The following is a 24,256-nucleotide window of genomic DNA, read 5'->3' on the forward strand; positions in this document are numbered from 1 at the left end:
AGCTTTATTTATATTTATTTATTTTTTAAAGGGAGGTTTCTGGGAGCCCAGGCTGTCTTTAAGCTGGTTTCACAGCAGAGGCTGACCTTGAACTCTGGATCTTCCTGTCTCACCCCCGGTCCCAGCATTTGTGAACTGCCTGAGTAGAATCCATTTTCTTTTTCTTTCTTTCTTTGGGTTTTTCCAAACAGGCTTTCTCGGAACTCGCGTTTACAGACCAGTCTGGCCTTGAACTCACGGAGGTCCGTAGGCGTCTGTCCCGGCTGGACTAACCCTGTGGGGGCGGAGCAGTTCTGGGGGGGTTCGCTGGCCTTTTAAGGAAGCCGCCAGGGGGGCGGGCTCTGGACCCGCCCACTCCCACACGACCCCGCCCACTCCCGCCATGCACCTCGCGGTTCTATCTAGGTGGCAGTCGGCTTACGTGCCAGAGTGCGGCGCGCGTTCCGGAGCGCGCACGTCGAGCGCGCAGCTCCTCCGTCGGCGGGCGGGCGGGCGAGGGCGAGCGGAAGTGCCTGGGAGCGCCAGTTCCGTCTGTGTGTGTTCGAGTGGGCAAGATGGCGAAGATCGCCAAGACTCACGAAGGTAAGCGGCGCCTGCCTGCCCACGCGCGGCCTCGGCTCGCCAACCCCTCCGCGACCGGCCCCAGCGGCCTCTCGGCGGCTTCGCCTTGGCTCTCCGGTCCGGGCCGAATTCCGCGCGGCGGGGCCCTGCTCGGCTTCTCGGCGTAGGCCGCTGCCCGCGTAATGGCGTCCTCTGGCTCCCCGGGACCGGCGCTTTGTTCCGCCCTGGCTCCTGCCCCGACCCGATGGCCTCCCTCGAGGGCTCGCCCTGGAGGACTGCGGGGGAGGCGGGCGGTGGGAGGGAGTCTCTCGCCCCCCCCGGGCGCTGTCGTTAGCCGTCGGCAGCCGGGAAGCCGAGATCGGCGGCCGCTGTCGGGCCCCTCTTAACGGAGCCGGCTCCCACGCAGGCCTGTTAGTCCGGAACTCGGCGATCCGGGCGTCTCCGGGCGCCTGGGTTAGGTTGTGTGGTTCTTGCCCGAAACGATTCTGGCGTAAAACCCGGTAGCTTCCCTCCGGAGTCACTTTGAGGGTAGCGTTTTTGCTTCGAGGACTGATTGGCGGGGAAGCAGACGGAAGAAAGAGGGCAGGTTTTATCAGTTGCCGAAGCTAGCTGAGTGGTTGATCGTTTTATGGCACGCAGTGGAAACACGACTGGGAGCGTCATGGAACTAGTCCGGATTCCGTAAGAAAGTCAGCGGGGAAGACAGGAAGGAATTGAAGTGTGCGAAGCTGAAACCGTATTTCTTGGTTCCGGCTTACCAACCAAAATTTGCGCTGACAACATGGCTTCTCGGAGCCGCTAAACACAGGCTTTTCTAAGTGTGTGGTCCGGTGTTGGTAACCAACTAAGGAGGTCGGAAACCTGACAGCGTGATAGGGAGTCAGATGTGGGACTCTTAATCTCTTAGAGAACCAAAGGCGGACGGACAGAGAAGTAAAGTAAAGCCAGTACTTTCTGAGAAGCTTGGTAACGGAGCCATTAATTTGTGCGTTAGTTACTTTGGAGAGGCGGTGTCGCGGCGCTGGTCTAAAAAGGATCCATCAGTTTTAAATTAGGGGAGGACGTCTGAGCCCGAGGGAACATCTTGTCTCAGGCAGGGAGTGAGTCGTGCAGGCTGTGAATGAATCGCTGCCGTGGTAGGAAGAGGCGGTCGCGGTGTGAGGAGGAATTCGGGTGTGAATCCAGAGTGAGGAGGACCAAAAGGTGATAAGTTGGGTCATTGGAGGAACTGAAAGTACCAACACTTTAAAGCCAGAAATGTTCCGGCCTTACTCTTCTGTCTTTAAACCTGAAAGTACAAAAACGCCTTTTTGTTTTTGTTTTCTTTTTTGAGATGGTCTCACCATGTATCATTCTTGGTTGCCCTGAAACTTACCACGTAGACAAGTCTGGCCTCCAAAGAGAGCCATCAACCTGCCTCTGCTTCCCAAGTCCTGGGTTAAAAGCCTAGCCCGACAATTTAAAGTCAGAAATGTTTTTGGTCTTAGTCTTTTTTTCCCTCAGACATTGTTTGCAGATTAAATAGAAAATTTAAAAATGTTTCTGTTTTTGTTCTGTCAGAGGCAGTTATTTTGTTTTTTCATTCTGGGAACCAATTCGTTTATTGGGCTTACAGAGCATAGGGTAAGGGGAGGGGCTTACTGACAAGGAGCATGGTTGACCCAAAGCTGCCAGCCCCACTGGGAAGTTTCCACAGTCCACGGTGACTTCCCCTTGGCTGCACAGATGGAGTCCTACCCCTAATATGTCATTTGTGTGTGGGTATTTGTGGCTTTGGTGGCTAACTGCTGTCTTCTGTGTAGCACACCCTTTTTTGTTTGGCTTTTTCTTTGTAGATCAGCCAAATTTGTTCATTGTAGTTCATTAGCAAAGATCGCGATTTCATTTGGGATTATTTTATCGCTAAATTAAGTGGATGCTATAAAAATGTGCAAGTGCCGTATGTCACTGTTGGGTGCTTATCAGAAGGTGATTCAGAGTTTCTTTCTCTCTGCTTCCCGAGGCTGGGATTAAAGGTGAGCTCCACCACTGCCTGGCTGAGACAGGGTTTATCTATGTAGCCTTGACTAACCTTGTTTTGTAGACCAGCCTGGCCTCGAACTCACAGAGATCCTCCTGCCTCTGCCTCCAGAGTTCTGAGATTAAAGTTGTGTACTACCACAGCCTGGCTGTGTTGGAACTCTGTAGATCAGGCTAGCCTTGAACTTTGTTTTGTGTGTGTGTGTGTGTTTTGTTTTTAAGACAGAATCACTTCTTTCTGTGTAGTTCTTTCTGGATATCCAAGAACTCTATGGTAGACCAGGGTGGTCTCCAGGAGATTGACTCTGCTTCCCAAGCACTGGGATTAAAGGTGTGCACTACCATGCCTGGCTAGAATAGTTTTTTTTGAAAGTTTTTTACATTATATTTGCTTTGCAGAGTTCAGAGGATAACTTGAAAGTCTGTTCCCTCTTTCCATGATAGTTCTGGGTGGGAGTTGAACTATTGCCAGGCGTGGCAGGAGCACATTCACCCTTCATCAGAATGATGTCTGAAGCGTCTCTTCTCTAATACACAGGAATTATTTATCCCGTGAGAGCTCTAGGATCTGGTTCATAATTGGTAGTCAAGTGTTCGATCAACATTTATTTGATACGTTGGATTTATTTTATTACTTTTGGGGAAAAAGTCTCTTGTAGTCGAGGCTGGCCTTGACTCCTAATTTTTTGCCTTTTAAGTGCTGGGATTGTAGGCTTGTGAATCCACACATAAACAGGATCATGTTTGTTTTTTATTTTAATGTTATATTATTTATTCATTGTGTGTTTATGTATTCTTGCCTCTGTAACCATGTGAAGTCAGAGGACTGCGTCTTGGGATCGAACAGGTCATCAGGCTTGCTGCATGTGCCTTTAGATGCTGAGCCATTCTTCAGGACTTCTCCTTTGTTTTGAAATGAAATTAATTGTGTACCCCTAAGCTGGCTGGCTACTTGCTTTGAGTCTTTGGTTTTTTGTTTGTTTTTGTGTTTTTGAAACAGGATTTCTTTGTGTAACTCTGGCTGTCCTGGAACTCTGGCCTCCATCTCAGGGATCCGCCTTCCTCTGTGTTCCGAATGCTGGCATTAATAAAGACATGGCTTGGCTTCACTTTGTGTCTTAAACTGGCCTCAAACTTGGAGGAATTCTTTGGCTCCTGAGTGATGGGATTTTGGCCTGTACTACTATGCCTTTGAGATATCTCTCCCCGCCTCTCTCTCTAAACTAGGGATTATTCCTCAGGATTCTGTAACTTCTGAAACACAAGTGTTTGCCATTGACTTATACCCATCATTCTGAAAAGGAGCATCTTAACACTCGGTTTTAATACAGCTCTTTGGTCAGTCAGGTGGGAAGTGGCTTATTGCTTTGAGAACCTTCTTCATTGAGAGGAAAGGTTGGTTTAGTATCAGATTTGGAAGGCTTGCAGCGCTGCAAGATTGGGTTTTGGTTTCCCAGTGAGTATAAAGTGCCACCTTCCTTCCCCATGTAACAAGTTACTGTATGTGTGTTTGCATGTGTGTATGTGCATCCATGCAAGTATGTATGTGTGTTACATATGTGTGCTTAGGCACCCCCACCTGTGCACACAAGTGTATGCTCGCTCATGGAGGTCAAAGGAGGCAGATGGGTTTATTCCCGTGAGGCAGGGTATCTCAGTGAGCCTGGAGCTGTGCTGGTTGATGGCAAGCCCTAGCATCCCCTTCCTTCTCTGCTCTGGAGTTACAGAGGGGCATGACTATCCCAGTCTTTTTAACATAGCTTTTGGGGATTTGAACTTAGGTCCTCTGCAAGCATTCTTATTGGCTGAGCCATCTTTCCATCTCACAGATGATTTTTTTTTTTTTGGTTTTTCGAGATGGTTTCTCTGTGGTTTTGGAGCCTGTCCTGGAACTAGCTCTTGTAGACCAGGCTGGTCTCGAACTCACAGAGATCCGCCTGCCTCTGCCTCCCGAGTGCTGGGATTAAAGGCGTGCGCCACCACCGCCCGGCTCACAGATGATTTTTGTGTTTTAGCAAAGTCTTTGGATAATTTTATTGTATAGGCAGTCATTCTTAGGTTATTGGAATAATTGAGAATGGGACTTGAATTTGAATTTACTGGAGTAATTTATTTCTCAATAATAATGGTTTCTGTATTCTCAAGCATTTGTTGTGTCTTGTTTGTTTTTTTTAATATTTATTTATTATGTATACAATATTCTGTCTGTGTGTATGCTGCAGGCCAGAAAGAGGGTACCAGATCCCATTACAGATGGTTGTGACCACCATGTGGTTGCCGGGAACTGAACTCAGGACCTTTGGAAGAGGAGGCAATGCTCTCAACCTCTGAGCCATCTCTCCAGCCCCGTGTCTTGTTTGTTTTGTTTTTGGTTTTTCGAGACAGGGTTTCTCTGTGTAGTCCTGGCTGTCCTGGAACTTGCTTTGTAGACCAAGCTGGCCTTGAATCTTCCTGAGATCTGCTTGCCTCTGCTTCCCAGTGCTGGTTTAAAGGCATGTGACACTATCTATTTTATTTTTTTGTTTTTTTGTTTGTTTTTGAACCCTGTCTAACAGTTATCCTCTGTGTACCTTTGGAGCCTGTCCTGGAAGTAGTAGCTCGTGTAGATCAGGCTGGGCTTGATAAGAGTGATCTGCCTACCTCTACAGTCCCGAGTACTGTGTGTGATTAAAGGTGCGAGCCACTGCTCAGTGGTCTTGTTTAAAGTAATGACTACCACTTGACTCTTGGAAGGTAAATCACTGTTTTTGTATAGAAATAGGTTATGGGTATGTTTTCTTTCTTTCTTTCTTTTTTTTTTTTAAAGATTTATTTATTTATTATATATACAACATTCTGCTTCGATGTATGCCCGCACGCCAGAGGAGGGCGCCAGATCTCAGTACAGATGGCTGTGAGCCACCATGTGGTTGCTGGGAATTGAACTCAGGACCTCTGGAAGAACAGCCAGTGCTCTTAACCTCTGAGCCATCTCTCCAGCCCGGGTATGTTTTCTTTCTATGGAAGTCCCCCCCCCCTTTTTTTTTGTTTTGTTCTGGCCTTTTTTTCTGTTTCATTTGAAGGGTCTCTCTCATATTGCCCAGGTTAGCTTCAGTCAGACTTGCCATGTAGCTGAGTTTGTCCTTGGATTTCTGATCCTCCTGCCTCTGTCTCAGAAGTGCTGCCATCTCAGATAGCACACTTACATGGTTCTCTTCTCAGGCTATTGATTCCTATTATTGAACCAAACTGAAGATTTTTGTTTTTTTCCCCCCAAACATTTCTGTCTCTTTGAGGTATGAGGAATGTTGCCCAAGGTGACCTTGAATTTTCTTTTTCTTTCTGTGTCTTTTTGTCACATGGTTTCACTTTTGTGGCCTTGCTGACCTGGGATTCATTACGAAGACCAGGTTTGTCTTGAACCGCTAGAGGTCACCTGCCTGTCTCTCGAGTGCTGGGACTAAAGGCACGTGGCTGACCTGGAGTTTTTGGTCTCCTATGGGATGATGGGATGAACAACGACGCCTGGTTTTCTGTCGTGCTGCAGAGGAGATCTAGGGCTCCATGTATGCTAGGCAACTGAGCAGTATTCCATATTGCTTTTCAAACATTTCTGCTAGAATCATCTCTCTTTAAACAAGCTGTTTTTTTTAAGATGCATTTTATTCTTTATGTGCTTGTGTTATGTTTCTCTGTGTGTATGCACACGTGTGTTCCGGTGGCCGAGAAGTCAAAGAAGTGTATCCAGTTCCGTAAAATTGACATGGGTACTAGGAACTGGACTCTGAGTTCTGGTCAAGAGTTCTTTTTTTTTTTTTGGTTTTCGAGACAGGGTTTCTCTGTAGCTTTGGAGCCTGTCCTGGAACTCCCTTTGTAGATCAGGCTGGCCTGGAACTCACAGAGATCCGCCTGCCTCTGCCTCCCGAGTGCTGGGTTTAAAGGCGTGCACCACCACCGCCTGGCTGGTCAAGAGTTCTTAACTGCTGAGCCAGCTCTTGTCCTCAAACTGATTATTTTCTTAATTGATCAGTGTGCCTTCTGTTTTCCATGATTGAAAGGTAAGAACTAGACTTAGTCACACCAACTATGATCTTTTGGGCATTTTTGCATTAAATTATGTATACTTATGAGTGAGCACAGTCTTACTGTCTAGCAATTTTGAGATACGGCTGTCCCTAATTTCTTTATGCAGTTATTGTTAGTGGATGTGAGTGCAGTGCCTTTGGAGGCCAGACGTGGTATCATCTACCCTTAGCTAGAGAAGAGGCATTGCGGTTCCTGCCATGAATGCTGAATGTCTGTCTGTCTACTGCAGAAGCAGTACCTCCTCCTAACTGCCGAACCATCTGTCTAGCTCCTGTCGGTAATTGCTTGAGTTAGAGTATCCCAAAGCTGAGAAAGATTTCCCGTTTGTTTTGTCTGAGTAAATGGCTGAAAAAGAGATACTTCGGTGTATTTTTTTCCTTTGGTTGCTAGTAAAAATAAAAAATTACACTTGTGTAATGATTTTGAATTTGTTTTTCTGTAGAATTATTTTGGAATTGATTAAGTAGTCTTCTGGTATTCAGTAAAAAATACATACACTATCTTTAAAATTTTTTTTTATTAGCCACTCGTAATGGTGTACACCTTTAATCCTGTCACATGGGAGGCAGGCAGGTGGACCTCTGAATTTGAGGCCAGCTTAGTCTCCATAGTGAGTTCCAGGACAGCCAGCGCAATATAGTAAAACCCTGACTAACCTGCCTCCACCGTACCAATTTTTTTCCTGTGCATGAATGTGCATGCATGTATGTCTTTGCACCACTTGCGTGCCTAGTGCCTGAGGAGGCCTGAAGAGGGTTTCAGATTCCCTGGTGCTGGAGGAGTTACAGGTGATTGTGAGCTGCCATGTGGGTGTTAGTAACCATAGAATGGAAGAACAGCCAGTGCTCTTAACCACTGAGCCATCTCTCCAGGTAAATTTTTTTCATTTTTCCCTTTTATTGATTTTTTTTTTTTTTTTTTTTTTTTTGGTTTTTCGAGACAGGGTTTCTCTGTGGCTTTGGAGTCTGTCCTGGAACTAGCTCTTGTAGACCGGGCTGGTCTCGAACTCACAGAGATTCACCTGCCTCTGCCTCCCAAGTGCTGGGATTAAAGGCGTGCGCCACCACCGCCCGGCCCTTTTATTGATTTTTATTGAGCTCTACATTTTTCTCTGTTCCCTTCCCTGGCTCTCCCCTCCCCTCTTCAGTCCTCCCTCAAGCTTCCCATGCTCCCAATTTACTCAGGAGATCTTGTCTTTTTCTACTTTCTACTTCCCATGTAGATTATATCTATGTAAGTCTCTCTTAGTGTCTGTATTGTTGTCTAAGTTCTCTGGGATTGTGGTTTGTAGGCTGGCTTTCTTTGCTTTATTTTTTTTCCCCGAGACAGGGTTTCTCTGTGGTTTTGGAGCCTGTCCTGGAACTAGCTCTTGTAGACCAGGCTGGTCTCGAACTCACAGAGATCCGCCTGCCTCTGCCTCCCGAGTGCTGGGATTAAAGGTGTGTGCCATTACTGCCCAGCTTTGCTTTATGTTTAAAAACCACCTATGAGTACATGTGATAATTGTCTTTCTGGGTCTGGGTTACCTCACTCAAAATAATGTTTTCTACCTCCATCCATTTTCCTGCAAAATTCAAGATGTCATTATTTCTTTCTGCTGTGTAGTATTCCATTTTGTAAATGTACCACATTTTCCTTATCCATTCTTTGGTCGAAGGGCATTTAGGTTGTTTCCAGTTTCTGGCTATGACAAACAAAGCTGCTATGAACATAGTTGAGCACATGTCCTTGTGGCACGATTGAGCATCCTTTGGATATATACCCAAACGTGGTATTACTGAGTCTTGAGTTTGCTCTCCTGTCTTGCTTGAAAGTTAGATGTTTCCCATCTTTTTTTAAAAATCTTTTTAGATTTATTTTCCGTGTACATGTGGTTGCCTACGTGTGAGTACAACATGTATGTGCAGTGCCCAGAGTTCAGAAGAAAGCATCAGATTCCCTGGAACTGGTTGTGAGCCGTCATGTGGGTGCTGGGAACTGAACCCCGGTCCTCTGCTTCAACAGCAGGTGCTCCTAACCAGTGAGCATCTCACCAGCACTGATGTTTCCCATCTCTTGTTTGTTTCTCTGGTGCTGAAGACTGAACCCAGGACTTCATGAATGCTAGACAAACTTGAGGCATATCTAAAAGTATATTTAGAATAAATTGTCAAATATGCCGGGCAGTGGTGGCGCACACCTTTAATCCCAGCTCTAAGGAGGCAGAGGCAGGTGGATCTCTGTGAGTTCCAGGCCAGCCTGGTTTACAAAGCAAGTTCCAGAACAGCCAGGCAACACAGAGAAACCCTGTCTAAAAAGCAATGCCAAAAATGTCAGCCACCCAGATAATTCACAGACTCATTAACACTGCTAACATTAGTCTTGTAATTTCTGGGAAGGATGTGCTTCTAATAGGTATGTCAAGAATCAAATTCCTCTCCAACCCCCCCCCCCCCAAAAAAAATCATGTTGTTGGAGTTTCAGTTGAATGCCATTTCCTTGTACTTCATTGGAGCAGATCCTGCCTTTAGACATTTGAAAAACATCTTCATATGTAGAAAACTATTACCACCAAGTAGAAACCAGTCAGCTGGGAAAAGTGATGGTAGAGGGGCAAAGGAACTAGAAGCTAAGGATGGCGGACCGTATCTTTAATATTGTTCTCAGGAAGGCAACATTGAAAGGCTTTGTCTCAGAAATAAAAAAAAGCCACACGTTAGGTCAAGGGACTTGACCTGTAAAATGTAAAGGGGCCGGGAGAAAGTTTTCTAGTGATTGTTAATAATTCGGGTCCTGAGCTTAATCTTTTTTTTTTTTTTTTTTTTTTTTTTGGTTTTTCGAGGCAGGGTTTCTCTGTAGCTTTGGAGCCTGTCCTGGGACTCTGTAGACCAGGCTGGCCTCGAACTGATAGAGATCCTCCTGCCTCTGCCTCCCGAGTGCTGGGATTAAAGGCGTGCGCCACCACTGCCTGGCCCTGAGCGTAATCTTAAAGGAGGTTCTGAGTTCCTGTGTGTGTGAGCGTCAGGATGCCAGTCTTTTACTGGTGTGATCAGGTCACTGTGACTGAGGTGGTCTACTACTGATGATGTAGAACCATCGCAGGCTGTTCAGCTGGCCTCGGCTGCCCGTTTCCTTCCAGAGTCCTGATGGAAGTGGTGGTTGTGATTCCTTCCAAAGCTTAAATCAGAGAGAGCCACACTCATCTTTGATTCTAGCACTTAAGAGGCAGAGGTAGGCCAAACTCTTGAGTTCAAGGACAGTCAAGGCTACATAGTGAGACCCTGCCTCAAAATAACCCTTTCGTTCAGAAAAAGCAACAACAAACCTGGTGGTTCTGCTTGAAACCCGAGTATTCCTGAGGCAAGGGAAGGAGGATTACACACAAGTTGAGGCCAGCAGCCTGTCTACATTGAGAATTCCAGGTCAGCCAAGGGTTACCTGTCTCAAACATACACACAGAAGCAAGAACCACCACCCCACTAAAGTGTTAGGTGCATATTGTAAGGGAGAAAAGAGCGCTCACATGTCAACCAGTTCTCCTGACTACCAAGAGGCCTCCTAGTATTCCTCTAGGAATAGAACAATGCCAGACATGAAAAGACATTTAAAATACTCTACCGTTCTGTACTTAACTATCCTCCCCTGTTTTCTTTTTCTTCTCTCTTCCTCTCTCTCTTCTCCTCCCTCCTTCCCTTAAGTTTAGGGCTCTCTACATAGCCCTGGCTTGTCCTGGAACTCACTATGTAGACCTGGCTGCTGGCCCCACACTCACTAGAGCTCCAGCTGCCTCTGTTTCTCCTCCCCCCTGGTGCTGGAATTACAGGCATGCATCACTATGCCTGGCTCAGTTTTTTTGAAATACAAACCTTAAACAGTTAAAAGAGATAATAGCAAAAAATAAACCAGGAAAATGTAGCTGAAATTAGGGTTATTCTGACAGTGCTTATCTACAGTTTTAAAGGACATAATTGATACAGGGGGATAATAGTGTCTTTGAAGATGGTGCTACAATAGATGCTAAGAATTTTGAGACGTAAAGCAAAAACAAAAACAAAAAAAATGGAAGCCGGGCGGTGGTGGCGCACGCCTTTAATCCCAGCACTCGGGAGGCAGAGGCAGGCGGATCTCTGGGAGTTCGAGGCCAGCCTGGTCTACAAGAGCTAGTTCCAGGACGGGCACCAAAAGCTACAGAGAAACCCTGTCTCGAAAAACCAAAAAATAAAAAAAAAATTAAAAAAAAAAATGGAGACAGCAAACCAATTACACACTTTTGTTTTTGTTTTGTTTTGTTTTTTTTTTTTTTGGTTTTTCGAGACAGGGTTTCTCTGTATATATAGCCTTGGCTGTCCTGGAACTTGCTCTGTAGACCAGGCTGGCCTCAAACTCAAAGAAATCCACCTGCCTCTGTCTCCTCAATGCTGGGATTAAAGGTGTATACCACTACCACCTGACTTTCTGGCTTTTGTTACCTCTTTATTTCTTTGGCCTGCCCCTTTCTTTCTTCTTACCGGGGTCCAGCTAGTCTTTGGACTACATAAACTTGTGTCATTGGGATTGGGCAAATAATATGATAATTTATATCTGCCTTTGATTCCTGTAACTAGTGAAGAGCGTGTCTCTGTTCATAGACTGTAAGACCTATCCATAAACTACCCAAGCTGGTGTTAAAATTATCATGTAACTAAAGATGGTCTTGAATTCCTGTCTCTTCTTCTGGGTTTCTGGGGTTACAAATTGGGAGTTATTATACTTGTCTGTACAGTGCTGGGGAGTTTGGTTTCAGTACACCCAAAGTAGTGTGTATTGAAAAGAAGAGTGCTGGTCATGCTCACTGACACATGTAGTCTTAGCATTTAGGAATTTGATCCCTGGAACTAATGTAAAAGCTAGATGTGTAAAGAGTTAGATGCATCAAAGTGGGTGTGTAACTTCAGTACTCTCAGTGAAAGATGGAAAATAAAGAAATGCCTGGGAGGTTTTGGGCCAGCTACTGGAGTCCACTGTACAGTTGAGAAACAGAGAGGCCCCGACGTAGGAGGTGGGAGGAGGTGGCTCACCAATAGGTTCATTACCTGCTGGCCCCACTGTGCTCAGTTCAGTCCTGTTTTATACTTGATCTTAGCTAAAGGCAGGGAAGTGATTGATCCTGTTGATTTTATATCTGATTGTGCTGTGATACATGAGATTACACAGTGCTCAGCAAGTGATGCTCCCCTGATTGTCTCTAGCCCAGCTCTGGTCGTGGCAGGTTTAGATAACTGTGAGTAAAGCCCTGATTCCTGGTCATCAACAGTTTTATTTTTCTGGCTGGCAGAGATGGCTCACCAGGTCACTTACATACAAACTAGTGACCTCAGTCTGACCCCTGGAGCTATGTAAACGTAGACTGACCTGCACATGCACCACACATGCGATAATAAATACGTATTTTCAGTTGGGAAGGTTTAGAGTTTCTCCGTTAATTTTGATAACGCATCCTAACGGTTAGGATGAGTTGCAGTTGATGGCATAGTAAATCAGGTCTTTGGTCCTGTCGTTTGTGAAGGAACTAAGAGAGGACACAGATGCCCAGCTCTTTGAGCCTCCTCCACAGTGAGATTACATAGACTTTTCTATCAAGATCTAAGGGGATGCATCAGATTGAGAGCTCTTTGGAATGTGAAATTGTATTCCTTTCTTACAGATATTGAAGCACAGATTCGAGAAATTCAAGGCAAGAAGGCAGCTCTTGATGAAGCCCAAGGAGTGGGCCTTGATTCCACAGGTTATTATGACCAAGAAATTTATGGCGGAAGTGATAGCAGATTTGCTGGATACGTGACATCAATTGCTGCAACTGAACTCGAAGATGTAAGTTGTAAGAGGCAATGTGGTTTTTTTTTGTTTGTTTTGTTTTTTTTTTAAAGTTAAATATAGGGGATTTTTCTGTTTGAGTTGCATGGTCAAAAGAAAAACTATGTAGAATTTACCCATTGAGTCTGGTTTGTGTTGCTCACATGCTCATGTGAGATCCATCCTTTGGAGGGTGGCAGCCTACAAGGGGCCATATGCTTAACCCCCTCGCCCCCGTCATCAGCTGTCAGTAGCTACTCTGCTAGGGGATAGAGCTGATGGGTTCAGTAGTCGTCTTACACAGAAGACATCTTCGCTCCCATCCTCCCCACCTGGCCCTAAAGCTTGCCTTCCCTTTCTGACATGGTTCCTGAGCCTTGAGAGGAACGTGTGTATAGACGTTCCATTTTGACTGAACAAAGTCTTTTTGTGGAAATTCCACATAACTTTTCTTTTGACCATCTCAAACATTCAAATTTGGTGACATAGCTTATTTAGTCAGTTATTGCATAGTTGCAATTAGACAAAATTTATACAGATTATCAAACTTGATGATGATTTTTTTTTTGAGACGGGATCTCACTTTATAACCTTAGATGACTTCCAACTCACCATGTAGATGAGATGATTGATCTCATTCATAGAGATCCACCTGCCTCTGCCTCCCAAAGACTGGGATTGAATGTGTGGCCCCACCCATTCCTGGCTCAAACTGATTATTTTTATAAAGTTCAAACCATATCTTTGGTCACTGATACTTTGTCCCCTTTATAGAAAGGTGTTTATGTGATTGCCCCTTAGATAAGGTTCTAGAAGCTGGTCGGAGGCTAGTGTTTGCAGAGCGCACCCCTACCCTCTGTGTCCACATGCATGCGTGTGTTCTGAGACGGGGTCTGGTACGTTAGCTCGTCCCTACCCTTAAACTTGGAATTGTCCTGCTTCTGCCTGAACCAAGTGCTAGGCTTAGGAACTAAGTGTCGGCCCAAGCACCAACTACGTTCTCTTACCTGAGTTACAGTGATGGCTGTGTGTTCTACAAGTTAGGGAACAAGTCACTTCATATGTTTTTGTCTTGTTTTTGTTTTTTGAGACAGGGTTTCACATCTGGCTGTTCTGGAACTCACTTTGTAGACCAGACTGACCTTAAACTCACAGGGGTCCTCCCGCATCTGCTGGGATTAAGGTGTGCACCACCACTCCCTGGCTGTGGTACACGTCTCACACTAAAAGGAGCCGTTTATGTTGCCATGTAGACATACTGTGATGGAAGTCAGTGCATTTGATGGCAGTCGCTTTTGACTGGTGGTTAAATAGCTGAGGAGCTGACAGTCTGCTTGTGGCAGTCGCCAGACTGCAGATGTCGTCCTGGTAACGCTCTGTCTGACGTGTTTGTGACTTTGTGATCGCAGGATGACGATGACTACTCATCATCGACCAGTCTGCTCGGTCAGAAGAAGCCTGGGTACCACGCCCCCGTGGCACTGCTTAACGACATACCGCAGTCGACAGAGCAGGTGAGTTGAAGGTTTACTCGGCTGTGGAAGCACAGAGCGACTTGAGGGAGCCAGCAGTGACTGTTTGTAGAGGTGATCCTTACAGGAAGCGCTGACTTCAGGAGACTGATCAGCCACAGGCACTTGTTTCTTTCCTTCGTTTTTTAAAATTTTAATTAAATCACTTTATTTATTTATTTGGGTTTTTGAGACAGGGTTTCTCTGTACCTTTGGAGCCTGTCTTGGAACTAGCTCTGTAGACCAGGCTGGCCTTGAATTCAGAGGCCTGCCTCTGCTTCCCAAGTGCTGGGATAAAAGGTGTATGTCATCACTGCCTGGCTTTGTTTTTTTATTTTTATGTCCATTGGTGTTTGAGGGAGTCAGATCCACTGGATCTTGGATCCAGCTTACAGTTGTGAGCTGCCATGTGGGTGCTGGGGATTGAACCAGAGTCCTCTGGAAGAGCAGCTAACGTAATCGCTTGAACCATCTCTCCAGCCTCTACACTTTTTCTTAAACAGTGGTTTGTTTATTTGATGTGTGTCTGGGAGGTGTTGGTTATATAATAGAGTGGGTATTAAATGAGCATACTTTTTTCCAGTACGATCCATTTGCTGAGCATCGTCCCCCGAAGATTGCAGACCGGGAAGATGAGTACAAAAAACACAGGCGGACCATGATAATTTCCCCAGAGCGTCTTGATCCTTTTGCAGACGGTAATTCTTTCCCACTTTTCCATAAGTATTCAGAAATTTATTTTCATTAAGTTGTCTTTAGCCCTTTGATTTTTTTTGGCATGCTTATGAATTTGCTTTTCGTTTTTAAAGACCCCCTTATAGATTTGTATAGATTTGGTTGAAGTCACAGATGCCATATTCTTCATCTTTATAATGCAAGTTTTCTTTCCAGGTAGAAGGACAAGAAAATAATGAGCCAATGCCATAGAAACGCAAAGGGTTAAAGGTTTTTCTTTTACTTTTGTTTTGGGTACTCTTGGTATACTTTGAACAAATGTATTTTTCTGCTCAAAATACTTTCAAATTATTGCAAGTTTTTATTCCAAATTCTGTAGCTTTGGATTGTTACTTTTGAGAAACTGTTTCTCACACTAGAGTCCCCTCATTGTTATAGCTTAGTAAATGCACCTACTTTGCTCTATGCAAGTTTGTAGTTAAAACAAAAGTTATATACAAAGACTTTGGTGTTTCTATAGTTGGAGTCTGTTGTGCTAATTGTAGTGTGCAAGGGGCATAGTGAACCTGATGGAAGCTTTCCTCGGGTGAGTGAGTCCCACCATCCAAACTAAGTGCCTGTTTGTAAAAATAGATTCTGCTGCAGGTTTACAAATTAGATTTTTCAGCCTGCATGAATTAATAGGGATATTCTTTTCTTTACTTGCATAATTGTAATTGATTTAAACATGTATGTCAGAATTCACAGGCCCATACTAACTGTCCTTAATTTCTCTCCTACAGCAGTACTGCTATATGCCAGTCCTGTCTGCATTCTTAAGGGTGCAGCTCAACACATCCTCTCTAGATTATGGTGAAAAAGTATTCCAAAGGAAGTCTTATCAGAGCTAGTGTCCAAAGAATGACACTACCAATTGGGCATGATCGTCAGCATAGGAGATGTCTTAGCAGTTTATTATTTTGTCCTAAATTTTAATGCTATACTACTTGTATAGCTAATTATCACATTTCTGAAGCATAGTGTGCCTTTGTTGATCTTGTTATATACTGTTTGGGCTTCTTTAAGATATTTTGCAGTTTGAAAAGCAAATACTGAAACTTACCAAGAGACTAACACATCTCTTTGTACACCACCTGTCTTTGTGTTCATTGTAATAACTGGTAGAAATAATATATCTGAAGTAGTATGTTTCCAGTTGTAATTGTACTTTCTAAGAAATAGAATTTTATTTTGGGTCAAGAAAAAAAATCTTTAAAAAGCACGAAGCCCTTTTTAGTAATGTGACTTGAGTAAGATTGTAGGTGTGTTAGATTCTCTCAGTTACTACTTGAGTAAGATTGTAGGTGTGTTAGATTCTCTCAGTTGCTACTGTTTAGATCACTGTATGGAGAGCCTGTGTAGTCAGTTACTGCAGTCAGGATTTTAACAGCTTGCAACAGGTAATGTTTTGAATATAAATATCTTTCCAAAGTGTTACTAATGGTAAAGAGATAATTTTCTAGGCTTCTATTCTGCTGCTTGAAGTCAGAACTGCTGATGGAGACAAAGGCACGAAAGTGTACGTATTCCGGATTAGCAACCCAGGAACCCATCACTTCTGAAGACTAAACTGTGCTGTCATTTTGCTTTATCTATGCATTAAAATAATTGTTTTAAACTGCTGTAGATATGTTTGTGTTCAAACAGGTTAAATTGATCAGCAAACTCAATAAAAAGTAAGATGTATAATTATCAAAGTTTTCCACCAAAAAATAAATTAAATGATTATGGAATAACGTAATATTAGAGCAGGGCAGAGAAATCAGCGGACCCTAATGCCTTTTATTTATTGTGCTCTTTCCTGTTGCTGTTCTTTTCTGCAGGAGGGAAGACCCCTGACCCTAAAATGAATGCCAGAACTTACATGGATGTTATGCGGGAACAGCATTTGACTAAGGAAGAGGTATGTAATGGTAGTGAGACGATGTAATAAAGCTTAAAAGAATTTTATATTTTAGTTTTTATTGTTCATAGCAATTTTTGTTTTCTTTTTGAGACAGGGTTTCTCTGTATAGCCCTGGCTATATTAGAACTCGCCTTGTAGATCAGGCTGGTCTTGAACTCATACAAATTTGCCTGCCTTGACCTCCTGAGTGCTGAGTTTAAAGTTGTGTGCCACCGGCAAGCATTTTTTTGGGGGGGAGGGGTTTGATGCGGAGATCCACCTAGCCTACTTTGGCCTCCTACAAGCTAGAGTGCTGGGATTGAAGGCGTGTGTAACCATTGCCAGGCATTTATTTTTTAAAGATGGTTTCGTGTAGCCCTGGCTGGCCTAAAACTCGGATCTGCCTGCTTCTGCCTTTAAAGTTATGGCAAGGTGCCAATAATATGATTGGACTGTAGTATTCAGTTGTAAAAATTAAGTAAATAATTATCCCAGAATTGTATCACCTTTAAAACTTGATGTTTGATTTATTGGATCTCTTTGGTCTCTGTAGGTGTAAGCCTGTGGAGGAAGGTTATTTATTATACCTCAGGGATCTAGTGGTCACATTAGTTCTTAGTCCCTGCTGCAGATTTGGTTTGATTGTAGTTGGAGAATTCTGAGTAATTCTTTTGGTTTACAGAGATAATTCTTTGTTAGCACAGATGCAGTGATACTTCAGCTGTTAGTTTGTAGGTTTTTGTTTTCATTACATTTATTTGTGTATGTTCCTGCCATGGTATATGCCATGGCATGCCTGTGGAGGCCAGAGGACAATTGGCAGGAGTCAGTTCTGTCTACCAATGAGTCCCAGGAACTAAATGTAGGTCACAGGCTTGATGACAATTGCTTTTACCAGCTGAGCCATTTTGCTGTTCTGGCCCTGGTCTTTTGATTGTTCTTTGAAGTAGGGTCTTTTTCTGGCCCAGTCTAACCTAGAACTCACTGTGTAGCTTCACAGTCACAGGCTGGTCTCTAACTCACCGGAATCCTCCTACCTCAGCTTCCTGAGGATTAAAGGATTAAGTAAAGTTTGTTAGATGAATTGAAAGAGAATTGGAATCTTATTTTAAGATGAAAGCCTAAATTAAATGTATTTTTTTTATGACAGTTAAGTTTTATTTTTACTTTTCTTGTTCCTTTTTGGTTTTAAGATGAGTCTTGCTATGTATTTCTGTCTGGCATGGAATGCACTCATTGATCTTGAATCAAAGCAGTATTCCCGCCTTAGACTATGGGTCACAGGCATGTGCCACTGCCCTGACTTATTTTGTGCCAGTGAGTTTTAAAAACTTTCAGTTGCGTATTTTCAGTTCTCTGCTGTTGAGTGGAGACTAGAGATTGTACTTTACAGTAAGATCTGTTTCACTAGCTTTAAACTGAAGCCTGTTAAACCTCTAGAGTTGCTTATATGCTGTTCAGAAAGAAGACCATGCTGTAGAACTGCAGGTGCATAATAGCAGAGAGAAGGAACAGGCCAGGACTAAGGACAGAAAATGAAGAGTGGGAATATTAATAGCTCACTCAGTAGAAATGAGTATACTAGGGCACAAAAGCTTAAAGAATTTTTCTCCTTCCCGTTTTCTGATGCTGGGCATTTAACAGGGTTGCAGGCGTGCTTGGTAGGCATAAACTACCCGTGAGTTCCTTCCATCTATGAAGTGATGTAAAGATAAGTGTTCTGCTCTTTAATGTTTTTCAGAGAGAAATTAGGCAACAACTAGCAGAAAAAGCTAAAGCTGGGGAGCTTAAAGTCGTGAATGGAGCAGCAGCATCCCAGCCCCCCTCAAAACGAAAACGGCGCTGGGATCAAACTGCTGACCAGACTCCTGGTGCCACTCCCAAAAAGCTGTCAAGTTGGGATCAGGCAGAGGTAACTTTTTATTTCTATATGGAGTGTGTTTGTATTGGGTTTCTGAAACAAGTTACCATTGACTAGGTAGCTTAAGTGCAGTATTTCCTCATTCATGCGGCTCAGAGTCCAGATCTCACCAGCTGGCAGGGTTTTCTCCTAACTCTTTTCCGTCAGTCTTCTTACAGGGTTCTCTTTTCTTATTCCTTTTGACCTCATTTGACCTTGAATACCCGCAGTCTCCAAATGTAGTCACATCAGGGTTACAGCCTCAATACCTGAATGGAGTGTTGTTCATTCCCTATGCTGAGGAGTGGTTTGTTTTTGTTGAGTTTCAGTGGAATGTTTCTCTCTCTCTCCTTCCTTCCTCATTCATTCATTCGAAACAAGGTTTTCCCTTGTAGCTCAGGCCAGTCTGGAACTTGTTATATCGGCCAGGGTAGCATCAAACTCTGAGATTGACCTGCCAAATGCTGGGGTTAGAGGTGTGCATCATGCACCACACAGGGCTGGAATAATAATTTTTTAACATATTGTAGGTTTAATATTGGAGGTTGAGTACAATATTGTAGTCTTCCTTATTTTCTTCTTGGATAGGCCTTTGTCCACAGTTGGTAATTGGGTAACACCATTATTTTCTTAGCTAGCTTATACTCTGTTGATCTTTCTCTCTCTCTCTCTCTCTCTCTCTTTTGACTGAAGGTTTCTATCCTGCATGGTCCCGCAGCCATTAAGTCCCAAAGAAACACACAGAGGTCTACAATAGTTATAAACTGTTTGGCCTAGTAGCTCAGGCTTCTTAATTCTTACATCCTACATTAACCCATAATTCTTGTCTGTGTTAGCCACGTGGCTTGGTACCTTTATCTGTGAGGCATTCTCGTCTTGCTTCCTCTGTGTCTGGCTTCCTCTTTGACAGCTGCCAACTGAGTCTTTACTCTTTCCAGAATTTTCCTGTTCTGGTTGTCCCACCAATACTTCCTGCCTGGCTACTAGCCAATCAGTATTTTATTACTAAAACAATACAACTGACAAATCTTTAGAAAGTACAGGACCATTGTCTCACAGCACCCCCCCCTTTTTTTTTTCTTTCAAAACAAGAACTCTGAATAATCTTTGTTTAGCTTTCTTCCTGACCATTAGCCATAACAACTTGTAACCAACACTAAACAAAGAAACATCTATAATCCATTTTTTGGGGAATGCAGGTGTAGTTTTCCAGGTTATTTCCTGCTGATTGGGGGGTGTTGATAATCTTATGGGGATCTAAAGAAAATTTATAATTATCATTAAGTCATGACTGGAATATTGTGTGAGGCTTGATCATCTCAACAAGCAGTCTTGAGGCTGTTCTGGATGTAGAACTCAGACATCTTGGCCATCCACTCATACTGGAGATTTCTCAGGGGGTCTTCCATGATCAAACCTGATATTTCTTAACCTAGAATGAATCCCTAGCCTCCCATTTCCTCTGGAAACAAAAGCAAAACCTCTTCTCCGAAGTAACATATCTTCCTTAAATTCTGAAGTCTAGGTATTTTCAAAATACATATGTTGGATTAATCCAGCAGCACTTATAACCAAATGTCTTTTAGCAGCTGTTGCTCCTTCCTCAGCAGTCAAACAATTCAAAGACAGCACAATAATATACAGTATCCAGATTCTCTGTGTATTTTCCGTCTTTACATGGCTTTATTTTAAACTCTTATTTATTTTTATTTTGAAATTTTGTTTTTTTGAGACAAGGTTTCTCTGTGTATCTCTGACTGTCCTGGAACTCATTCTGTAGACCAGGCTGTCCTTGAACTCACAGAGATCTACCTGCTTCTGCCTCTCAAGTTCTGGGATTAAAGGTGTGTCCGGGCGTGCGCCCCCCCCCCCCCTTTCTCTCTTTTGGTTTTCTGAGATTTTTTTTTCCTGTGTAGCCCTGGCTGTCCTGGAACTCTTTCTGTAGATGGCTGGCCTTGAACTCACAAGAGATCTGCCTGCCTCTGCCTTTTGAGTGTTGGGGTTAAGGGCATGTGTCAACACTGCAGGGCTTGAACATATTTGCAAAAATATGTGTAACAGAATTGACCGTTTTAACCATTTTAAAAGCTTATGTTCAGTGGAATTAAGTTTTGTTGTGTAGCTGTCAGTCACCAGTACTTTTCAGATATTTTTGCAGACAGAAACCTGATCCTTGGCTGGGCAGTGGTGGTGCAGGCCTTTAATCGGGAGGCAGAGGCAGGCGGATCTCTCTGAGTTACAAGAGCTAGTTCCAGGACAGAACCAAAAAGCTACGGAGAAACCCTGTCTCGAAAATTAAAAAAAAAAAGAAAAGAAAAGAAAAAAAAACCTGATCCTTTCAGTGTTGCATCTCGGTCCTTTTCCCACAGAAGATTCTCTCCCTCTGTCTGTTTTCTTCATGTTACTGTCGGCAAGCTTGCTTTACCAGTCCTTGTCCTAAAAATAAACTTGTAGAGAAACCGTTCATTGACCTTCAGATACCATCACTTTGTCTTCACTCTGAGTGCTTTCAGTGAATTGTCTGTCCTTGCGGTCCCCTCCTATTTAGTAGTCTCCTGACCGTACATGTTTGCCCGAATATCTGGGTGTAGTAGCCTGACCTCATTGTTACTAAAGCCAAGTTCTGTCTTAATTGATCACGTTAGTTAACTATCTTATTAGTAGGCTCCAGCCTCTTCTCTTAGATTCTGAACTTGAGTTGAGTGTCTTTTCGGTCTCTGCTCACTGGTCGCTGTTTCTTGTTTGACCTATCCTCGTTACCAGAATGTTGGCTGCATTAATCATCAGTCTCTGTAGTGCTTCTGCTTAGGTTCTCTTCCTAGTGCACCTCTGCTGCTGCTTCTGCAGGGTGCGTGTGGAGCCCTAGTGCACCTCTGCTGCTGCTTCTGCAGGGTGCGTGTGGAGCCCCTCTGCTGCTGCTTCTGCAGGGTGCATGTGGAGCCCTAGTGCATCACTGCTGCTGCTTCTGCAGGGTGGGTGTTGGATCCTTTGCAGCTGGAGTTATAGTTGTGAGCCTCCCCACTTCAGCTGTGGGCACTGAACTTGGATCACCTCTTAAAGACAAGGTTTCACTGTGTATCCCTTTCTAGCCTTGAGCTAGCTGTTTAGACCAAGTTGGCGTCAGACTCAGATTCTTCTCTTGCTTCCTGAGTGCTGAGATTAAAGTCTTGTGCCATCATGCGCACCCAGAGCTAAGTTTTTTTTTTTGTTTGTTTGTTTGTTTGTTTTTCGAGGCAGGGTTTCTCTGTGGTTTTGGAGCAGAGCTAAGTTTTAAAAGCCAAGATAAACTTGTTTTACTTAGCACACAGCTCAGCTGTGTGCTTATAATTGGACAGAGAGTGATTTTTTTAAAAAGCTTTATTTAATTTAGTGGCGTGCATGTCTGAGTGCACACCACATGTGTGCACGTTCTGTGAGACCAGGAGAAGGTGTCGGATCCATTGGGATTGGAGTGACAGGTTATGAGCCCCTCTGTGAACCATACTCAGGTTCTCTGTGAAAGCAGCTAAACACGCTTTGTTTTGCTTCTTTTTGCTTTTTTTTTTCATTTATAAGTTTTTTTAAATAATAAAAAAATTTTTTTGAAAGAAAAGTAAAAGAACAATGGCAAATAGGTAGAGCATATAAATGAAACTTCATTGACTCAGGGTTTACAATGTCCAGAAGAGATATCTGGAGTAGTCTGAATAAGAGAATGAAAGGAAACATCATCGATGAAGAGCACACACACACCAACTAGGGAGAGTGAGGCATTGAGCGCAGTTCCTCCATGGATGCCTTTTCTTCACTGCTGTTGTGTAAACCCAGGTGACATCTGCTAGACACAGGTCACCTTTCAGCTCTTCTCAGGAACACCTTTTACTCTTGGACTCTGCTCTTCCTTCTTCCCTATGTAAGCGGGAGTCCATTCCACCCAGGAAGTGTGTCTTGGAAACAGTTTGACAAGCATGCTTGGGTCTGAATGAGGTTTAACAAACTTAGGCAGCACTTGGCAAATCACCTGTACAATATCTGTCACAAAAGTTGACAATCCTGAATATTTGCTTTTCCTAATGATTTATTTATTTATTTTTATGTGTATTGGTTCTTTGTCTGCTTGTATGTCTGTGTGAGGGTGTTTGTTAAATCCCCTGGAACTAGAGTTAAAGACATTTAGTTGTGAGCTGCCATGTACGCTAGGAATTAAAAACTGTGTACGTTGGATCAGTGCTGAGCCATCATGCAGTTTTGTGTTTTATGGCTTAATCTCAGGCTTTTCATCATCCCAAATGGTTTTGAGCGTAAGCGTTTGTAAGACAGTAAGCAGAATGATAGTCTAATTTTTAACTGAGTATAGGAAACAAGTAAAAGATGCGTTTATTTGGGTTTTGTTTGAAAAATTTTTTAGTTATTTTTTTTTAAGGTATAGAGGTATGTGAAATAAGATTTTTTTGCTTTGTTAAGACCCCTGGACATACCCCTTCTTTAAGATGGGATGAGACACCAGGTCGTGCAAAAGGAAGTGAAACTCCTGGAGCAACCCCAGGTTCAAAAATATGGGACCCTACACCTAGTCACACACCTGCGGGAGCTGCTACTCCTGGACGCGGCGATACCCCAGGCCATGCAACCCCGGGCCACGGTGGTGCAACTTCCAGTGCTCGTAAGAACAGATGGGATGAGACCCCCAAAACAGAAAGAGGTAGGCACTTTTAATGGCGTGTAGACAAGTCTTTGGATGAAGTGTTGACTTGAGTGGTTGTGTTTCAGGCTGAGACCTGTACTTTCTAGTATAAATGTAAATACAGTATAAATTTCTATGTAACTAACCAGCTCCTGCAGAGGTGGAACAGATTGACTCTTGAGAAGTCGGAACCCACTGAGTGTGTGTGTCTTTTCTCTTACGGTTTGTCTCAGTACACAAGCATAAACACATACAATAGGTAAATTTTTTTCTTACTTAATAAGCTTCCAGCTTTCGGCTGGTGACATTACTCAGTGGGAGAGGAGCTTACACTAACCAAGCCTGACGACAGGATTTGCTCCCTGGGGCCCACGTGCTAGAAGGAGAGCCCCAGCTCCACAGTAACCTTGGACCTCCGTATGTGCATCATGGTCTGTGCTCCTCAGCATACACAGTAAATAAGAACTCAGCAAATGGAGTGTCCAGTTAGTTCTTTCCCCCCTTATGAAGAGGCTGGGGATTTTAGGAAGAATCATAGAAGATAAATTTTATATTTTAAAAAAATAGAAGGAAGATAATTTTGTGCTTTGTTTTTTTAACTTTAAAAAATGTTTTGGAAGGGCTGGAGAGATGGCTCAGTGGTTAAGAGCACTGGCTGCTCTTCCAGAGGTCCCGAGTTCAATTCCCAGCAACCACATGGTGGCTCTCAACCATCTGTAATGAGATCTGGCGCCTTCTTCTGGCATGCAGACATACATGGAGGCAGAATGTTGTATACATAATAAAATCTTTTTTTTAAAAAAAAAAAACATCTTTTGGAAACCATATCACTAACCTTCAACTGCTGATTCTCTTGCCTCGGCCTCTTCTATGTGCGTTTAAATTTTTTTTTAATATTTATTTCTTATGTATACAGTGTTCTGCCTACATATATCCCACAGGCCAGTAGGGGGCATCACATCTCATTACAGATGGCTGTGAGCAATCATGTGGTTGCTGGGAATTGAACTCAGGACCTCTGAAAGAGCAGTCAGTGCTCTTAACCACTGGACCATCTCTCCAACCCTTAATTTTTTTTTTAAGTACACAATTTAGTGACTTTAAACATATTCATAGCATTGCACAAC

General features: G+C 43.5%; 1 protein-coding gene across 4 annotated transcripts in view; it reads left to right on the forward strand.

Moving 5' to 3' along the window:
• The first annotated feature begins 297 nt into the window (after positions 1-297).
• Positions 298-24,256, forward strand: part of Sf3b1 (splicing factor 3b subunit 1) — a 44,925-nt gene continuing 20,966 nt past the window's right edge. Inside the window, exons 1-7 of one of the 4 annotated variants that reach the window (XR_009056390.1) lie at positions 298-582; positions 12,308-12,474; positions 13,866-13,970; positions 14,551-14,665; positions 16,145-16,200; positions 16,505-16,584; positions 18,308-18,338. Coding sequence is in view for 2 of the 4 variants with exons in the window: in XM_057758442.1 (XP_057614425.1) it covers positions 555-582; positions 12,308-12,474; positions 13,866-13,970; positions 14,551-14,665; positions 16,505-16,584; positions 18,308-18,478; positions 22,910-23,147 (904 nt within the window). In the remaining 2 variants the exon portion in view is untranslated. Of the gene's footprint in view, positions 583-12,307; positions 12,475-13,865; positions 13,971-14,550; positions 16,201-16,504; positions 16,585-18,307; positions 18,479-22,909; positions 23,148-24,256 lie in introns of those variants that run through there. The other 3 variants (XM_057758442.1, XR_009056389.1, XM_057758443.1) reach the window with 3 other exon arrangements.

Source organism: Chionomys nivalis, chromosome 26 (assembly GCF_950005125.1).
Source record: "Chionomys nivalis chromosome 26, mChiNiv1.1, whole genome shotgun sequence".
Taxonomy (NCBI): domain Eukaryota; kingdom Metazoa; phylum Chordata; class Mammalia; order Rodentia; family Cricetidae; genus Chionomys; species Chionomys nivalis.